Here is a 20107-nt window from a genome sequence, read left to right as displayed (position 1 = left end):
TTACTTCTTTACTTTTGTGACCTCCAGTGAAACTGGGATGCTGGGGGTGGGGTAGGCAAGGGATTTCTAAGGTAGGAGGCCTTACTATGTGACTTTTTCTGTTGCAAATTTCACTGACAATTAATAGGGTGAAAACAATAACTGACACCTATAGTGAATGTGCTTTGTTAGTTGCTTTACAAACTTCCCAGCAACTCTGTGAAATGATAAGATGGGGAAACAGAAGCATTTGTCCAAGGGCTTGCAAGTGGCAGAGCTGAGTCCCAATGCAAGAGGCTCTAAGAAAATCCTCAGGGGGAAAAAAAAACTTTAAAAATCTAGTTTTTAAAATATTTCCTTTGGAGTCTATTCTCAAGGCCCAGAACCAGTAACCTTTAGCTGGTTAACGTGTAAACTATTCTGTATACATGATCTCACCTACTATTTCCAAAACATGGGTAAGAATCTGGCTTTTGATGTAGTTTAACAGTGGAAGAAACAGAGAACTCCTGTGAGGAGCAGAGCTAGGAACAGAGCTCAGATATGGCTAACTCTAAAGACCAGTCTGATAACTACTTTCTTCTGATGTGTAAAACTTTGCAAAATCAATATAAACTTTCTTGAATACAGTGTTTCACAATTCTGACTGCACTTGAAAATCACTCAGGCAGTGTTTTATATTTATTTATTTATTTATTCATCCTCACCTGAGGATATTTTTCCATTGATTTTTAAAGAGAGAGGAAGAGAGAGGGAAAGATAGAGAGAAATATCAATGTGAGACAAACACATGGATCAGTTGCCTCCTGCACAAGCCCTGAGCAGGGCCCAGGCCGGGAAGGAGCCTGCAACTGAGGTACATGCCCTTGACCAGAATCAAACCCGGAACCCTTTCGTCTGCAGGCTGACGCTCTATCCACTAGGGCTCACTCAGGAAGTGTTTTTAAAAATAAAAAAAATAAAGCTTCCTGAGCTCTACACAGAGATTAGATTTTAATTGTTTTGGGGTGGGACTCCATCATCAATCTTTTTTAAAGCTTCCAGTTTTTTCTCATGTCCAGTCTAGGTGAGAACCATTGTTGCAGGGCAATGGTTGTGAACCAGGGGCATCTCCTCATACCTCCCTACCCCCTAGGAGTCGCTTGGCAGCGTCTGCAGATTCTGTCGATTCTCACAGCTGGCAAGAGGGTGATACTGGCAAATAGTGGGTGGAGACCAGGGATGCTGTCCAAAGTCCTACAATGCACAGGGCAGCCCACACACAGTTATCCAATACAAAAAGTCAATAGTGGTGAAGCTGACAACGGTTTTAGAGTTTTCACGATCTCTATGTGGGGCCAGGAGATTCTGTATTGGGAAGAAAAAAGGGTGGACACAGAGAGAAGCTAACAGTCTTCCAAGGGTCTAGGCAGGGAGTGCAGAAGATGTGAGTATGGGTGTGCTTTTGCATTTTGCATTAGGCATGCATGAGACCTTCCTATGTGAGCCTGCACCTGTGCCTGCGCCACACAACCCCCCGCCCCCCCCCCCCCCCCCGTGCAAGCCTGCGCCTGCGGGCCCCGCCCCTCCACCCACTTATGAGCCTGTTTGCGCCTGCGTTTGCACCTGCCCCCAGTCTGCGTGCACACGCCTGCTCCTTAACCCCAGCAACTATGCGTGCGCCTGCTCCTGGAGTGCATACCTACCCCTGCCATGCATTCCCTTGCGCCTGCGCCTACGCCTGCGCCTGCTGGTCTTCCCCCCGCCCCCCTCCACCTGACCCTACATGCCTGAGTTTGCGCCTGCGCCCAGCGAGCAGGCATGCGCCTTCACCCCCAGTGACCATGCGTGCGCCTGCGCCCAACGAGCTTGCGTGTTTGCGCCCAAGCCTGGCGTGGGTGCGTGCCTGCGTGCCTGCGTGCCTGCAGTGCGTGCGCCTGCACCTAGAGAGCATGCGCCTGTGTCCAGCGTGAGACCATCCTATGTGCGCATGTGTGTGCGTGCCCTGCGCTCCAGCGTGTACAGAGCGCCTGCGTGCGTGCGTGCGTGCGTGCGTGCGCCTGCGCCTAGAGAGCATGCGCCTGTATCCAGCGTGAGACCATCCTATGTGCGCATGTGTGTGCGTGCCCTGCGCTCCAGCGTGCACAGAGCGCCTGCGTGCGTGCGTGCGCATGTGCCTGGAGTGTGCACCACTTCCCAGCGTTTGTAAGCCTGCGCGGGCCGCCATTTCCTGCAGTGGCAAGTTCTGGTCTCAGTGCATATTGGGAAAGGCAGTTGTCCACAAAGCGAAATGGCTGCTCGGGGCCAGAGTGGCCTCCCGGGTGCTTCTCTCTTGCGGCCATGCCCGCGCTGGCCGCCAGATGGCGTGCGAGGATCATAGATGGGTCTGGTCTTCTTGGTTTCCCCCTGCCCTTTCCCCGCTCTGGCCTGGTGAACCCAGCTTCCTGATGTCCTTGGTGTTGAAGCCCCTTCTACTGCCGCAGTCCGTATGGAGGTGGGAGAGAAGAAGGGAGGTGGGTGCCCGCGAGGAGCCAAAAGGGGCTCCTGCGGCCTGATCCCATTTCGCAGGGTGCCCTGGAGTCAGTCATCCGTGACACTGGACCCTAGTCTTCAGAGCTGTCCGGGGACAGGGACTGTGGGCATGCGGGGAGGGCAGCTGGACCATTCACCCTGCAAGGGACACCCGGGTGGACCTACCTGCTCTGGGCCCTGGGATTCCTTAGGTAGGGCCTTAGTTTCCAAGAGTTTGGTGAGGAAGGCTGATGGGATGGGCGGGGAGATCCTGCAGGGCAGTGGAATTGTACAAAACTTGAGGAATTCTGCTCTATTCTAACTTTGGTCCTGCTTCATCACACGTACAGAAAGAGGTGATATGGCACAGTGATTAAGAGCATGGACTCCTGTGCTTGGTATTTAATCTAAGCTCTGTCACTCTGTGGCCTTGGGTATCTTTCTCATCAACTCTGTACTCCAGTTTCCTCACCTTCAGAATAGGCATAATGATAGTTCCTATCACACAGGGTTGTTGTGAGGGTTAAATGGGTTTGAATGTGTAAAGCATTTACTGCCACAAAGTTTATTAAAACTTAAAGCTAAATAAATCAGCCCCCAAAAGAATATTTCCTTCCATTGTAATTATTAAAGATCACTCAGAAAGTTGGCCTCTGCTGCCCTTTATTGGCATGATTTCACTTAATACAGAGTAGCTCATATTCCCCCGACTGAGCTTTTAAAAAATATTTTATTGGTTTTTTTAGATAGAAAGGAGGGGAGAGAGAGAGGGAAACATCAATGATGAGAGAATCGTCAATCAGCTGCCTCCTGCATGCCTCACACTGGAAATCAAGCCTATAACTCGGGCATGTGCCCTGACAGGGTATCAAACTGTCAACCTTTTGGTGCACTGGATATGTCCATCCAACTGAGGAACACTGGCCAGGGCCCCACTAAACTTTTATTTTTGGGCTTTACATCTAAAAATAAGCTATTTTACTCTTTGTTATGCTGCAATCTGGGCATTTCAGGTTTATGATATTTCTGCATGAAGAACAAACAGGTGAACTTTAAGCTAAGCACATTTATTCACTGTGGACACCTGTTGTTAACCTGTCGCAGAGTCTATTGGAGGTAGTACAATAGTGGAAAGGGGTGTTCTCTTCTATGCAGAGAGTGTTACTGTGTCGAAAATTGGCAGTATCTGTATTAGACTACTAGATCTTTGATCTAGTTACAGCCAGAAGTATTACCTTGCCTATCTCTAAACGCTTGACTTGCAGATAATTCATTATGGGCCTGGAAGACCTCTAGGCTATCACATTGCTCAGCAAGGCTTCCTGTGACATTTTTACTAAGATTTTCTTTTTATGGGCTATACCTCCTGTAACTGTAGTGACTCCTCTCTGAGGCTAAGGGTGAAGGAGCCTTATTCATCCACTTGTCCCTGTGTTACATTAGACCCTCAAATTGCTCTTTGCAGAGAATCTTGGCTTTATTCACAAACTTGGTGAGGACAACCTCTATTACCATAATTCTACAGAGGATGTGGGATAGAACAGGACTTTGATTAAATCCATGGTAAAGCTAGCTCAGGGCTCCCAGAGTTAGGAGACAAATTCTTTAGGTCTTCCAAATTTATCTTTAGTTCAAGCATGTTTGTCACAGACAAAGGTGAAGTGGATGTATCACGAAATCCCGTTGGCTAAAAGATTAGCATTATGTAAGCAGGCCATTTTTGATATCTGGCTGGGCTACAGCAGACCATCAGTAGAAGCAGCATAGAAAGGCACAGTATTCACTTGCCTGCAGATCTTCCAGGTACAGCTGGAGGTGGTGTTTGGTTTGTCCCTGTTGCAGTACTTTGGTTCCCTCCACCTGAGGCTGAAGAGTCCCTTTGCTTTCAGGGCATACTCTTTAAAAAGTATGGTCATTGCTCCCCTGTCATTCTAGCTTGAAGGCAGGGACCCTGCCTACTATGGGATTAACTTTCATAAATAAAGAGTCCTAGGGCTGTAGGTATCTAGTGGCATTGCTTTTTGTCTTCAGGTAGCCCCACCATCAGTTGAAGGCAGACTGCTAATTTTCGGAGGTTTGAGTTCAGAGCGAGCCAGAATCAAGGTGATGGTGAGCTACGTTTTCATTTTATGGAATGCTGGGCTCATGCTCTTAATAACCTGACTTAGTCTTGGCCTTTGGCCTAGTCGGCATATGACATTTTTGGCACTGGAGGCCACCAGGTAGCAGCACCATCACTCAGGATAGAGATTCTGGAGGAGGCATCAGCTGAGAAAGCAAATCCCTTGGAAGCACCTTAGGATGGGGATGGTGATGGAAGGTGCAAGTGTTGGTATGATGTGAAGCCAGGGAAGAAGGAAGACCTCCCAAAGAGCTCAATGTTTGGGACAGCTGAATTAAGGGTTGGCAAAAGCATAAAAGGCTCAGGCTTCACCTAGTACACATGGGGATGGCCTTTGTAGGAAGGGAGTACTGGTGCTGGGGTCCTCCTGAGGAGGAGACAGTCTTCTCCCCAATATGGAGGCCATGCTGGGCTCCCCTCAGCCCCACTCTCAAGGAGAGAAGCCTGCTATGTCCACAGAAGGTGACATCAGTGTGTAGGGTAAGCAAAGATTAGTCCCACAATATTTACTCCATAAGGGCACTCATTATTTTTTTCAGCTCCTTGGCTGGTTTTGAGGAGAAGAATGTGGTCATCGAGCTGGGAGAGTCCTGGCAGGAGAAGCCTGCAGTCCCCAGAGGTGGCCACAGAGACCCAGCTGCACCTACCCAGCAGCCTGAAGATCCCAGCACTCCAGAGCATCAGAGCAGTCCCAGAAGACCCCAAAAGTTTATGGACTTGAAGACCCAGGCAAGCAGGTAAGGGTAACGCTATGCTGGTCTACTTCCTGACCAAGCTGGAATTTTGTCAGACTCCATGACCCAGGTGTAGCCTGCTTTCACCCCATGTTCATGCCAGTGCCTGGTATATCACACACTCAGATGCTCACCCTTGTGCCCATTGTGGAGTTAGAATGGTGACTCCCTGGGCATGGAGCTGTGTCAGGGGTCTTCCTGTGGTGCATGGAGCTGGGATGAGGCCTTTTGTGGGAGCAGGTATCTGTCCTCAGAGATAAGAAGCCCTGGCTAATACTTAACATGTGGACTATCGGTAGAAGCAGCATAGAGAGGCACAGTATACATGCACTTTAGGTTGGGAGTCCAAAGTAGGGTGAAGGCTATTTGTGTGTTGACAGGGGGACGGTAGTGAGTGAGAGAAAGCAACAGGGTGAAGCAGTGAGAGTGCGAGAAAGAGAGCATGAATAAGCAGGCATTAGAGAGGGTGACAGTGGCATTGAGGGTGGCAGTGGGATTGTGATTGGCGATGTGTTGGTGTGTGTCAGTGAGAGGACAAGTATGACTGTGACTGGAGGTGACCATGTGGTATGGGTTGAAGTGTTCAAATCAATGCTCTCCTGACAGCATCTGAAATGCTGGCTCCTACACCTCATAACCTATACAGCTTACGAAAATGTTGACAGATTGTTAAGATGCAGCGAACTTGTATTGCTTGAAGATTTCAGAAAGGGCAATTGAAAGCTTGTACCATTTCCAAACCAAGCAAATGGTTTCTCACCAAGACAAATGCTAGAAAGGGAGAGCTGAGACTCTTTCAACCCCAGGAGACAGTAGATGGTATTTGTGGCTTCTCTTGCAGGGATAAAATAAAAATTTTCATCCATCCTCGTGGTACTGGGGTTCTTACTATAACGTAGAGAGTCCATAGTTAGTGAGATAGGAAGCTATTTTTATGGCCATACTATTCTATTAAATAAAATATTTTCTTATTTAAGAATATCCAACTTGTTTTTTACTCCTTTTCTTGTCCTTGACCCCAGTAGGAGCCCAGACCAAAGTTACTGATCAAACACCTTTGAACTTCCTGCCACATCATTTGGCTTCCTACATCACTTAGTGTTCCCATTAGTGAGAGGGGGTGCAAAAAGTGCAAGCTTTAGATGAAGGAGGAGACAATTGGGTTTCTCTTTTGCTTGGGTGGGGGATTGTCAGGAGGGGTTTTCTTTGCAGGTGGCATGAGGTTGGAGCTAGAAGATTTTACCTGATATACATGCTGTGAAGGAAAGACAGAGTCAGGGTGGTGGCAGTGGAAGAAGGGTTAATTGGTGGCTTGGTGGGAAGTGCTGAGGGGGGATGAGCAGGCACCTATTCCTAGGCTAAGTAGTGTGACTCATGTTCTGATGCCCCTGGGGCCACAGATAGCTTTCAGGAGAGCGAGATGACTGAGATGACAGACCAGAGCAGCCGTGATTTGTAGGAAGATTCCTTCCACCTGCCATGTGTAGCATCACGCCCGGGGGTATAAAGCAAGATGATTCAGACCAGTTAGGAGACATCTGCTCAGCCAAGGGAGAGGTGATGAGGCCATAAGTCTTGTTGCTCTGTTAAGGGGAAAGGTGAGAGAAAATGGTAGCAGAGGCTGTTCCAAAAATTTCATGGTTTGGCAACTTGGTGGGTGGTGTGGGCCCCCAACCATGACAGGAACTAGCTAAGGGCCTACTACAAGGTTGTGGGGGTGTTGTGCAAATGGCACTTGAGCCATGTTGAATATGAACTGCCTGTAAGGAATCCAGGCAACAATGTCCAATAGGCTATGAGTAAACAGGCCTGAAATTGAGTGAAGATTAGACCTGGGGCTAGACAGTGAATGAGGATGCCTGGAAAATGAGATTACCTGGAGGGGGTAGAATGTCATTTCTCTGGAATTTTGTTTATTCTGCTGGTCTTTCTTCCTCCTGTTCTCTTGGGAAGGAGTGGCTTATTTGGTTGTCAATTTGGGGATTGCAGGGACCAAGCTTGGCCCCTAATTCTCCGTCTTTGGAAACAGATGACTTTAGATATACAGCCCAGAAGGTTCCCCTTAAATTCTCTGCTTCTCTCCACAAGCATCTGTGGCCAGTGGTCTTTCCAGGCCCTTGGCTGGATGAGTAAGTCCCTGTGGTTCAGGAATGCAAGGGGAGTCATCCTTTTGGCTCTACATGTAAAGCCATTTGCTTCACCAGCTGACATTTATCTCCATTTTCTGCTTTTCTTTTGTTTCAGAAAGAAAAAAAAATGGGGGATAACTATTGGCCTTCTAAAACTCTAATCAAATATATGTAAAAAGAAGAAAAGTTTTTAAAAAAAGAAAAAACAAGAGAGAAAGGCAGATGGATCAGAATTCTGGAAAATAATATTGAAGGGTCTTCTAGAGGAAGAGGAGCTGAGAAAAAAGACAATTTTGGATAAATGGAAGAAACTAGAAAGAGTACAGTCATGAAAACCAAGCAAGACTGAGCTAACTTTCCTGTGTGCTGTTGACCTTGAGATAGGCCCACCAGGTTTAGCAACATAGAATTTATAGCTCCCTTAAGGAGGACATGTTGGAAGAAAAAAAGGTTATGGTTGGATTATGGTCGATTGAGAAGGGAGTGGTCAGTGAGGAGATGGAGTGCAGTTGGAACAGGTGTACAACTCTTTCTAAAATATTGGTTATGGTCTGGCCAGTGTGGTTCAGTGGTTAAGCACTGACCTATGAACCAAGAGGTCACCGGTTCAATTCCTGGTCAGGGCACATGCCCAGGTTGTGGGCTCAGTCCCTAGTGTGTGGTGGGCAGGAGACAGCCAATCAATGATTCTCTCTCATCATTGATGTTTCTATCTCTCCCTCTCCCTTCCTCTCTGAAATCAATAAAAATATATTTAAAAACATACTTAAAAAATAAAATAAAATATTGGCTGTGAAGTGAGGGATGAGGAAATAGTGAGTAGATAAACAGCTACAGAATGAAGCTTATGTGCCCAGGGGAGGAAATACCTGCCAGATGAGGTGAGTTTGCAGTTCAAAGAGAGAGTGAGCAAACTTGAAGGTGAAGGGTCACTGAAGTCAGGGTGTGGCAGGTTCTAGAGCCTTGAGCAGGAAAGAGAGGGCTGTATCTCCGAAACAGGAGGGAAGGTTGAGTGCAGATGTAGGTCAGAAGGCAGGGGAAGGAATGAGCAGAGTAATGTGAGCAACTTGATTTGTTCTGTGAATTAATGAACCACACATTCCACAATTAAACCAAATTTTACTTAGTTACTAGCTCCTGCCAAGCCATATACTGCACTAGGGATACAGAAAAATAAGACTTGGTCCCTGCCCTTTAGGAGGTCACAGCCCTTGACAGTGGTAAGTTCTTACCTGTGGGTATGGATACGGCACTATAGCAGCATACTAGAAGGACCATGTGACTTGGCTGTTCTCACAGAATCAGAGAAGGCTTCGCCGAGGTGATGGTAGATGTTCCTCTTGAAAACATTTTCAAGAAGTTGAAGGGAAGGGTCCAGGAGTAAGAAGAATCTCCTATGCTAGATGGAAGACAGGTAACAGTGTGACATGTGTGGGGAGTGCCCTGTGGTTTGATATGGCTGCAGTTTATGATGAGGAAGCAGTGGGGGAGATGATTTTAGCTGGATAGTGTTCAGACAAGAGTTAACCTAGCAAGCCTCAGACTGCTCTCCTTAGAAAGGCCTGCTTGCAAGGTGACCCATTGGCTGACCTCTGGGAACTTGAAAAGGTAGACAGTTCTTTACACACATATGAACCTTTTCCTAAATGATAAGAGATCAGGCTAATGACGTAGATCGCCTGTACAAACAATGTGCTTTATGCTGAATCTCTGATTGCCTTCTGGGAGTTGGGAATTTGGGTAGGTGTCAGGCAGAAGGTGCCTATATGACCAGCCCTTAATAAAAACCTACAGCTGTGACTAAGAACACTGGCTTTTCATTTTGCTAATTATGTTTGGTATCCTTTTGCAGTAGTACATCTTAGTCTTGAGGACAACTATATGCTGAATCCCGAAGTCCTCCTAGAGAATTACTGACTCTGGGGGTGGACTTAGGGAAACTGACACAGCATATCAATCTAATAAATGACAATGACCACATGATCACAGACATATGGGCAAGGTCATATCCTTATGCCATAACAAGGACTTAGACTTTCTCCAAAGGACAAAGAGGAGCCAGTAAGTTGTCTTTTTAAACTGTAAAATACACATAACAGAATTTACCATCTTAACCATTTTAAATGTACAGTTCAGTGGCATTAAAATTTAATTTAGGAAAGACTAAGCATTATTTGGGGGGGGTGATTGGACAATGCATTCCATGCAATTTATAGAATATTAAATAAACCTATTATTTTTAACACCTCTCATTACAAAGCAAAAGAACAAATAAACCTTTGGGTACTCTGGGAAATCAGTTTTAGATGTAAAAGATAATCTCACATTTGGTATAGGGAATGCAAAATGTCAAATGTTATCAGGAGGCCTGGACATTTGATTAAATAAGATTATGGGATAGTGAGAAATAATACTTAATTCTCTATTGAATCAAAGTTACAAAATTTCAAGTAAACATAGGCAGTAACATGACTGTAAAGATTCTTAGTTCCTTTAAAATGAAAAGGCCTTTTAAAAATAATTGAAGACATGATGTAGTCAGCATAGAGGATAGGACATTTGTTTGGCAAGACATAAAAACTTTGCCTTTTAGACAGATTACTCAGAAAGAAATAAAGATCTTTTGTTAAGAGCAGACCATCAAGCCAAGAAAGTTTTGGAGAGAAAGCCAGATTGTAGTTATGCATCAGTATAAGATTTGATACTAGAGCTCTTTTGAGAAAATCTTATAGTCTTATTAAATTTTAGTCCATTTTGACAATGACAATTAAAATTTCTTTCCTGTGAACCTTTTGAAATTATAAAAATACCCATTTATATTTTGTCTTACATAGTTTTTGGAATCACTAGTTATTTTAATTTAGGACAAAACTATTCTCTTTTTCCTTAACAAAAACATATTTGCTCTTCTTGCATAGAGAGTTGTTCCTCTTTGCCATTATTACTTGTAGTAGTCTCATTTCTACATATTGATTATAATTTTTAACAATTAGTTACTTCTATTTTACCGGAAAAAAAAACAAGGGGATAGATAATTTTGAACTGTCTGTTATATACAATATTTCTTAGCAGACTAGTAAAGCTTATGAATATATATCCCATAACATTTATAGTTATATACATTTTATAGTATATTTTCAGCATGGAAAAAATGAACACATTTATTAATAGATCTAAATACAACCTCTCTGTGCTTCAAAAAATAAGCAAAAAATATGTAAGCTTAAAAATAGGGTTAGTGTCAGTATTTTATGTTACTTAAAAATGATCTAGGTATTTAATGCATATTAATTTAATTTAGCACATGTCTAGGGTTTTAAATTACCAAAAAGATCTTGAAAACTGTCTTAAAAGTGATGTATTATAAAACATAATTACTGTTGAAATAAAGTTTTCAGAATAATGAGTTTGGTTAAAAGCAAATTTATATTTTTGTAATCTTAAACATCGAGTAGATATAATACTAGCTTATTCAAGCAGTAAACCTGTTTTATGTTTAGGAAGAATATACTCAAGTAGAATAAAAAAATATTATTGTGTTAGCTATAACATTTATAACTCACAAGACATAGCTGGGGTTTTTTATTATTATTATTAAACTAACAAAATTAAACTCGTCTTATTTGGCAGAGTTTTACCTAACCTTTGAACTTTAATTTTTTAAACATTTGAGATAGTTCTTATAAGAATGCTTTATTTTTTTCATTTCAAATATTTAGAAATTGTTTCTGTAATTTATGGGAGTTTTAGGAATATTTAATTTATATAAGTGCTCATTTATCTCTAAGTCATTTGGAATAAAGCATAAGGGATTTTCTTAAGCTAATTTGGTAATACTATCTAGAGTCAAGAAAATATTACACATATATAACATACATATATACAGAAACACATAGACAAAAAGGAATAGAGATCTTATGGCTTTAATTCTAAATTTCCAGCCATGAGTCAGGTATAAACACAGAAATACAAAATGCACTGATTTATATAAGGGTTCGTTCTTGTCTTTGTCTCACTTTATATTTTTATCCTAATTGTGTTTCTGGGAGATGGTACAAGTTGAGGTGACCTGCTCAATATGAATAGTAAAGCTTCCTACTAATATTTGTAGAGGAGGCTTTTAAGATTTCTTTTTGCCCTGAAATGTAATTTTATGGAGACTGTAGACTAAATTTGCGGTGAGAGACCAAGGATAAAGCAAACATCAGTCAGGGTGTCTCCAAAGCTCATCTACCTGGATAAAATATCCAGATCCTTTCCAATTAGGTTTTTCAGCCTCAGATGGTTGATTTTGGGGCCCCTGAAATCCTGGTCAACCTCCAATGGAGGCAGGGGCCTTAAAGGGTAGCATATTGGTGTAGACACAAGGGGTAAGGAGCACTGATAGTTTGGGATATTGGGAAGCAATGGTAGTTTGGTGGAAGGTTGACAGGGAGAAGAGAATGAGGAAGTGACAAGACAGTGCAGAAAACCCTCTCGGGAAGTTTGGCTGTTGGAGGAGAAAAGAAGCAGCTGAGAGGGAAGGAGGGTTGATGAGCTTGAGAAAGGCAGTATTGTGCGTTTTGAACGGGATGCTTTAGTGATGAGCCCTCGCTCCTGCTTCCACCCCACCTTTGATCCTCAGTTTAGAGATGAGAAGTGTACAGGCAGGTATATAATCAGATTGAGCCACGGGGAGCAGGTTGAAGTTCTGTTGTGACTGCCATTTATGAGCGGCAATAGGATCCTCACCCCAGCTTTTTCCTCTGCCAAAAAAGGGAAGAATATGCTATTGCCCTGTAATAATAGCAGTGACTCTTTATCAATAAAGAAGACAAGGAAGTACTGGCTTCAAAAACAAAGCAGCCACAATACCTGTGCGCCTGCGTGCCCAAGCGCCTTCCTCCTAAGCCAGTGGTTCTCAACCTGTGGGTCGCGACCCCTTTGGTGGTCGAAAGACCCTTTCACAGGGGTCGCCTAAGACCATCCTGCATATCAGATATTTACATGACGATTCATAACAGTAGCAACATGACAGTTATGAAGTAGCAACGAAAATAATTTTATGGTTGGGTCACAACATGAGGAACTGTATTTAAAGGGCCAGAAGGTTGAGAACCACTGGCTAAGCGCTTAGCTTCCTAGCCAGTGATTGAGCACCTGTGCGCTCCGCCATTTCTTGCAGCCCTGAGCTGGGACCATGGTGCCCGCCAGGAAATGAGACCTTCAATAAAGAAAACGGCTGCCCTGAGCGACAAGGTCTTTGGCAAGGCTTATTCTGCGGCTTTGTTTGTGCAGGCCACCAGATGGCGATCGAGGATCATGAATAGGCTTGGCAGTCTATCTCAGGTGCCTGGGAGCCTTTTAGCTTATATGGCTCTTCCCCCTACTGCGGGGTCACCCTCTTGAGACTCTAGCGTGAGTGACAGCCCTGCTCCCTCTCCGTATCCCCATCCAGCCCGCCAGGGAAGCCTGGGGACAAGCTCCTTCCCAGAGAGCTGGGGGAAGAGGGAGCTTGCAGGGCCTGGCTGCATACACCTGTTTGAGCACATGAGCCTGGGAATAAAATGTGGCTTGGGATTTTTTAAGTAAGACAGATGGACTGGAACGGGGAAGGCTTAGAAAAAAAGGGGGATCACAGTGGGAGGAGGGGTGAAGGAATACCACTGTTCCTAGCTAGGAGAAGACTTTGTCTTTTAAAACCTCATTAAAGTCAGTCTCTAGGTGTTCTTGAGGATGCTGCCTTTGTCAGTGGAAAGGGAGTAGCAGTGCTGGGGTCCTCGGAAGAGGAGACAGACTGCTTTCTGATATGGGGGGGCAGTTTTGGGCTCCTTTCTGCTCCATCCTCCAGGAGAGGAGCTGCTATGCTCACAGGAAGTGACATCAGTTTGCAGTGGGTGAGCAAGGACTAGTCCCACAACACTCGCTCCTCAGCTCATTCTTCCTCAGCTCCTTGGCTGGTTTTGAGGAGAAGAATGTGGTCACCGAGCTGGGAGAGACCTGGCAGGAGAAGCCCGGAGTCCTGAGAGGTGGCCAGGGAGACACGGCTGCACCCACCCAGCAACCTGAAGACCCTAGCACTCCAGAGCGTCAGAGCAGCCCCAGAAGACTCCAGCAGCTCATGGAATTGGAGAGCCAGGCCAGCAGGTAAGAACTATACTGTGCTGGGCTCCTGCTCCTACTGTCAGGGTTTTTCCAAGTTCCACACCCCAGAACAAACCCTGATACACTGAGCAGGCCAGTTACCTTCTGCAGGTGTGACTGCTTAGGAGCCAGTGGGAAGCTGACCAGCAAAGAGCATCCGCGCGGCCGGTCTACATGGGCTTCATTTTGAAGCCATGGCATCAAATCTGTTAGACCAAGCCTGGCACACAGAACCATATTATCTAGCAGCCATTTGTGCCATGAATACCTGGGTTGGAAAAGGCATATGGGTTGCTTTTGCCATTCAAGGAGACAGACGTTCTCAGAGGAAGGTGTGTTCTGGTGTGGATGGGACTCCCTGCCACAGATAAAGGAAGTTCAATGAAGTCTTCCACTGCCACCACCACCAGTTTGGCCTTGAATGACAGTATTTGGATGCTCCCTTTGCTCCCTAGAGATCTTTTCCAATAGTGGCCATGAGTAGGGAATAGCCTCATGTGAGCCAGCTGTACTGGCCATAAACACATTGAACAAGATGTATAGGACCCTGCCTGCCTGCCCTCAGGGAGCACACAGCATACTGTTACTGGACAGAGGACCTGGCCCTCAGCAGGTCTGTCTATGGCAAGCTAGTAGTGTATGGCCAGCTTGACTTTGTGCAGGAAAAATTTCACAACACAAGTCCAGGCATTGTTTATTAAAGCTGGGGCCAGTGAAACAAGTAAGGGCTTACCATGGAAGAAGCAACAGGAGAGCCTTAGCTTTCTGGGAAGTCAGAGAAAAGGGGTCCTTAGGAGTAGATTCAGGGGATTAGCCTGGAACAAGCTGCTGCTGCCCATTGCCCCCCTGATTGCAAGTCTCCTGGGGACCCTTAGAGTTTAGGAGAGCCACACCTGTGGGGGTAAGAACAGGGGGGAGGAGATGGAAAAGTGAATGGCATGGGCTGTTCTCCAGAGGGAGAGCATGTGCCGGGTCTTTTGTCTTGAGGCTTTTATCTCTCTCTGGTTCTGTATGTTATCTCTTACCTGTCCTTCCAGGTTCCCATGGGGCTTTTCCTCTCAGACAGTCTACCTCCTTCAGTTTCCATGGTGCATTCCTGTGTCATAGGGTGATGTAGGAATATGCACAGAGTGACTGGGCACCTTGAGGCCTGGGATGAGAGGGCAGGTACCCTGGAAGGGCCTCCTGAAAGAGAAGGTGGTGTTAAGTGCAAAGGTACAAGAGAGGTCATTCAGTATGGCTAGAGCTTCAGGTACACATGACATCATTTGGGAAGATGTGGTTGGGGAGCCAGGCAGGTGCTAGATCATGATTGTTTTTTCCCCTCCCCACTCTTAGACTAGTTGAGGCCTTGGGTACTAGATTCTCTGGCAAGGGAGTGATGCCCCAGAGCCTAGGCCAGGCGAAGGCAAACCACATCCAGAGCATGATCTGGAGCCGCATGTTGGAGAGAAACCAAAATTAGTCCAGTCCAGGGCAGTGTGCACCCATAGAACTGGCCTGAGGCTACTGGAGAATGGGCAGATGTGATATGGATGTGATATGGGGCAGTGGTGTCAGTGGTGGTGCCAAACAGGATGCCTTGACTTGAAATAGGCAGCTGTGGCAGCCTTAGTATCAGAATGGTGACCTGAGAGCAAGCAGAGTGAGAGTAAGTAAGAGCCCGGCCAGAGAAAGGCCTTGTGAGCTGGCTAGGGGGTGGGATTCCAGGCCAAGGGCTGTGTGTTGCCGCTGAAAGATGGAGACTCAGAAAAACCATTCTGTCAGTTTTCTGCCTCTGCTCGTGGGCAGTGCCTTCCAGAATTAACTACATCCAAGTCTCTTCCTTGGTGATGCTTAAACTCATGTTTGTCTCTCTCTCCCTCAGCCTTGTGTTCTCTGTAAAGTTCACTGGAGGGTGTGGGGAGGGAAAGCTGATCCTAGGAAGGGGCTGTCCAATCCAGTGAGTGGGTGAACTGGGTGTCAGGTCCCTAGTAGCCCCATGATGTGCCCTAACCAAGTAAGTCACAGGCCAAGGCACTTGACTACAGTAGAGTTTTGGGTGGGTGCTGGAAGATTGGGGTCTTGCCACTGATTCATGGTATAATCTGGGTCACCTTGCCTGAGTTTTCTCATTTGTAAAGTTAGTGATACCACCGATTGACCTCAGGAGTCTGGAAGAGCAAAACTCAGTGATTTGCAAGGGTTATTTTAAAAACATCAATTTTTTTAAAAAAACTCCTTGAAGTGGCAGTCTGGGGATTGGGGTTCGAAAAGCCTGTTTGAGCCTGTTTAATATCAGCTCTCAGTATGGACACACTCACCTTTCCTCTATTTCAGGGTGAGAAACCCCTCGAGCTGTATGGTCACTGTTACAGTCACTGCTGCTGCTGAACAGCCTCACGTTTACATCCCAGCCTCCCCAAGTGAATTGGACTCCAGCTCAGCCAGGTAAGTAGGGACAACCTGGGACATGTTCTCTGGGCTGTTTCCTCCCTGGAGCTAAAGGACTGGACTTTTATCCCATGTCACTTCTCTGACATTAGCTCTAGTGCCTCCCCCAACTCCTAGTGGCCATTGGTTAAGGGGTTACATAGCGCAGCCCCAGTTCCTATCCCAGTGAAAGGCTGAGGTGGTACTTCCTAGGGCTCTGCCATCCATAAAACCTTGCTAATGGCTCTTGGGGGACATTCATGGAAAGGCCAAAGAAAGTCCATTGAAGCCAGAGTGTATGTCTGTGTCCCTCACGTTATCCTTCATAAGGAGAGGCACACACTCACTGCCTCATGTGCATTTCTGGCCACACCTACAAGCTTAGAGTGTAGGAAGGGAACCATTGTAGGGAGGCTGAGTGAGGTTTGTGTGTGTGGGTGGGATCAGAGGGGCCTCTGCTGACATTAGACACAGAAATGGGATTATATTGGAAACCATGGTGAGCCCAGCATGAGGCAGACCTTGTTTCCAATGTCGCCAGAGGCGTGGCCAACATGAGGTAACTTCTGGGCCTCCGGAGCTCCATGAGTGACAAGAGAGAGGTTAGATTGCTGATGGAGATTCACAGAGTGGAGAGGACCAACAGTCTAGGGTTGTGACTAGGAGACTCTTCTGGTCCCAGTAGAAGAGGAAGAAAGTACAGTCAGAGAGGAGAGATGGGCAGGCCACTGCACTGAAGTCTGCAGTGGGGGGGAGGGGGGCAGCAGGGGCTCTGGTAGTATTGAGAAGATCTGTATGAAGGAGGACAACATATCACCACTGGCTGCAGGGACCTTCTTTCTAGGGCTCTCACATCCACACACAGCAAGCCAAACCCATGGACTTTGATTTCAGCCTGAGTTTCCAGTAGGCTTAACAGTCTAGCAGCTCCTGTTTGCCACTTTTCTTGCCCAGTGGCAGCTGGGGCACACCTGTGCCTCTGCCCTCAGGCCTTCCCATTATCCTTTGCTTCCTTCAAACCAGCTGGGGGTCCTCCTAGCCCTGAACACCTCCATGGAGCCAGGCCTAGTCCCTGAAATCTTTCAGTATACCTCTTTCTTTTATTTTTTTCTTAAATTTTAAGAGAGAGAGAGAGAGAGAGAGAGAGAGAGAGAGAGAGAGAGAGAGAGTTGTTGTTCCACTTATTTATGCATTCATTGGTTGACTCTTGTATGTGCCCTGACTGGAGATCGAACCCATAACCTTGCTGTATCGGAACGATGCTCTAACCAACTGAGCTACCTAGCCAGAGCCCAGTATACCTCTTTCTGTTCCATTGTGCTCCTTCTACAGCAAAGGGATTCTCTTCGTGAAGGAGTACATGAATGCTAGTGAGGTATCTTCCGGGAAGCTGATGTCTCCACGTTACAGCAGGTAAGAGCAAGTCCCTGAATCTTTCATGTCATAGCCTTCTCCTGCGGAGCCCTGTGGCGTCCTCATTCCTGCATTCCCAGTACCTCAACCAGGACTTGGCCCAGAGTTACTTCTGTGTAACCATGTATTGAATGGATGAATGATGTAATTGCCTATGGACATGATTTATGCATTTCCAGCTGTTCTTCCTGAGTGCCTTTGTGTTCCCTTTATCATTAATGCATCTTATACCCCACTTCCAGTGCCACCTGTTTCTGCCTGTCTTTGTTTCTTTATAGACTACAAGCTTTCTTTTGTGAAATACTGAGAGTATCACTCTTTACAGAAATGGCAGGGCCCTTACAAGACAATGTAGTTAATTTCATCTTGCTCCAGAACATAGGGATCCTCTCTTCAGTTCCCACGCTCTTTCCAGCATGCCAAGTTGCCTCATTTGAACACACAGTTGACTGTAGGTCCTGATATGTGTATAACATTTTACTCATCATCTTTTTATCTTCTTGTTTCCTGAAGCCATGTGAGGGTTTCCCCTGTGCCACATCAATGAAAACAACCTACACTGAGACAGCATCCCCCCCGGGAATATTTTTTATGACACACCATCTCACTGCTAGGGTGAGGATTTTAGAAACAGGGAAGCATCCTGGTCTTATTTCAGGATTGGGCCTCTGGGGATGCTGAACCAGTTTTCACTGGTGCTATGAAATGATGACCATGGGTCATGTTCAAGCCCCACCTCACACCCCCAGTGGCTGAATTATTTCAGTCAAGATATTCAACCTTTCTGAGCCTCAATTTCTTCTTCTGTAACTCCTTAGGGTGGTTTTTCTCACCAGCTTTATTGAGATATAACTTACATATCATAAATTTCACTTTTTAAAATGCACAGTCCAGTGGGTTTTTTTTTAGTACATTTACAATGTTGTGCAACCATTAGCACTATCCATTTCCCCATGAACATTTCATTACCCCAGAAGGAAACCCTGTACCCGTTAGCAACTCTCCACACCACCAGCCACACAGCCCCTAGCCACCACTGATCTATTTTCTATCTCTGTATCTTTGTTCAGAGAGGCTTTGAATTTAGAAATAATGTATGTAAAACCTCCAGCACTCCCAAGGGAGCTGCCCTTGCCATCTAGCATCTGCCTCTATGAGTGTCATCTGACTGAACTTTGTCCCTTTTTTTGTTTTTTCTTCTCCCAGTCCCACTACTCTGTTAAATTTATTTCCTACACTCTGACAATTAAATTAATTTTAATATTGAATTTAACATCCAGTCAAAATGGTAGGTCTTATGACAAGCCAGTAGACTTCTTGATTGGATAGTGAGAATTGTCCAGTCCATTGTGTTTTCCCTTTTTGCCTCAGGAGGCTCTGAGATAAGCTTAATTCTCAGAAGAAATCAGAGCCTGGGCTGAAAATCTAGCTCACCACTTCCTTTGGGTGTGACCTTAGGCAGGTCACTTAGCCTCTGAGTCAGTTTTCCTGACTAACTCAGGGGATTATTATATGGCTCCAGAGAGAATGGCAGCTACACTAAGCATACCGCAGGGACTGCAATTAGTAGTCCTTCACTGGCAGTGGTTTTACTAGTATCTTTTAACCATTAGTTTGTATTATAAAAAGTCTTGTTATTGAAAAACGATGATGAATAAGGAAAAAAATCTCACTTCCTATAACCCAAGCACAGGTATATGTCAGAATGTTTTCTTTGTTCCCATCTATAGTGTCTAATTTCTGCTATGAGTGGGCTCCTGGTGAATGTCACATTACAGCTCACACAGGTATATGGGGAGAAAAGCTCTGCTCCTTTTCTACTGGTCAGTGAATTGGGGGCCTTCATGGTATACACAGCCTCAAGAATCAGAGCCATGCTTCACCATGGCAGATCCTCTTTGCCCCCCATGCAAGGGCTTTTCTCCAAGAGAACTTTGCCTCCTTGGCACCAAGTTTAAAGCTTCCTCTGCCATTTTGCATAACAGATGATAGCTGGCCGTGCAGAGTCATGTCTCAGCTTGTGGCCACTGTGTTAATAAGAAAAGCATCCCCACTTGTGACTGTGGTAGTTACCTGGCTCTCATTTTCTGCCATCCTCTTCCTTTACCACCACTGCAGCATCAGCAATACTGAGGACTCCTTCAACATGGAGAAGAAACCCACATATGACAGCACGCCATACTCTGAGAGGTGAGCCTTCTGTCTTACCAGGGAGCTTACAGGTCTACAGAGGAGAAACAGTTGAGGGAGATTTCCACACTAAGTCCGATCGCTCTTGTGTCCTGTTTTACTGTTTCTGATCCACTTTCAGATGTGTCACACCACTGTGCATCCCTTATAGGGATGTCACAGTAGTGTCAACTAAAGCCTTCAACCCATCTAAGACTGCAGGGTAGACACAAAGGGCTTCTGAGAAAGGACATGGTGGTGTCTGAAAGCACAAGGGGCTCATGTCAGCAAGAGTGGTCCTTGGGATTAGAACCCAATTGGTCACTTCATGAACTTGCAAATCTGACTAGAAGGAAAAGAACTACAAAAGAGAGAGATGGGTGGGAAATGAAGAAAAGTGAGTTGCTCTCATCAAGAATCCAGAAAAGAGTCAGAAAGAACCATTCATTTGAAATGAATGAAGGTGCAGAGAGCATCTCATTCAGCAGTTTCAAAAGCTGTCACTAGATGACAGCCATCATGGGATGATCTTAATG

The 20107-nt window shown here is 45.5% G+C and overlaps 1 protein-coding gene across 28 annotated transcripts in view; it reads left to right on the top strand.

Annotated features, from left to right (window-relative positions):
• ZNF185 (zinc finger protein 185 with LIM domain) overlaps positions 1-20107 on the top strand; it is a 67153-nt gene that overhangs the window by 40181 nt on the left and 6865 nt on the right. For 23 of the 28 annotated variants that reach the window (XM_059679952.1, XM_059679949.1, XM_059679950.1 and 20 more), the window contains 5 exons: positions 5131-5328; positions 13368-13580; positions 15897-16007; positions 17322-17402; positions 19521-19592. In XM_059679952.1, coding sequence (XP_059535935.1) covers positions 5131-5328; positions 13368-13580; positions 15897-16007; positions 17322-17402; positions 19521-19592 — 675 coding nt within the window. The remainder of the gene's footprint in view (positions 1-5130; positions 5329-13367; positions 13581-15896; positions 16008-17321; positions 17403-19520; positions 19593-20107) is intronic. The other 5 variants (XM_059679972.1, XM_059679969.1, XM_059679964.1 and 2 more) reach the window with 1 other exon arrangement.

The sequence above is a fragment of the Myotis daubentonii genome, chromosome X (genome assembly GCF_963259705.1).
Source record: "Myotis daubentonii chromosome X, mMyoDau2.1, whole genome shotgun sequence".
Classification (NCBI taxonomy): Eukaryota; Metazoa; Chordata; class Mammalia; order Chiroptera; family Vespertilionidae; genus Myotis; species Myotis daubentonii.
This window is presented reverse-complemented; position numbering and strand designations above follow the sequence as displayed.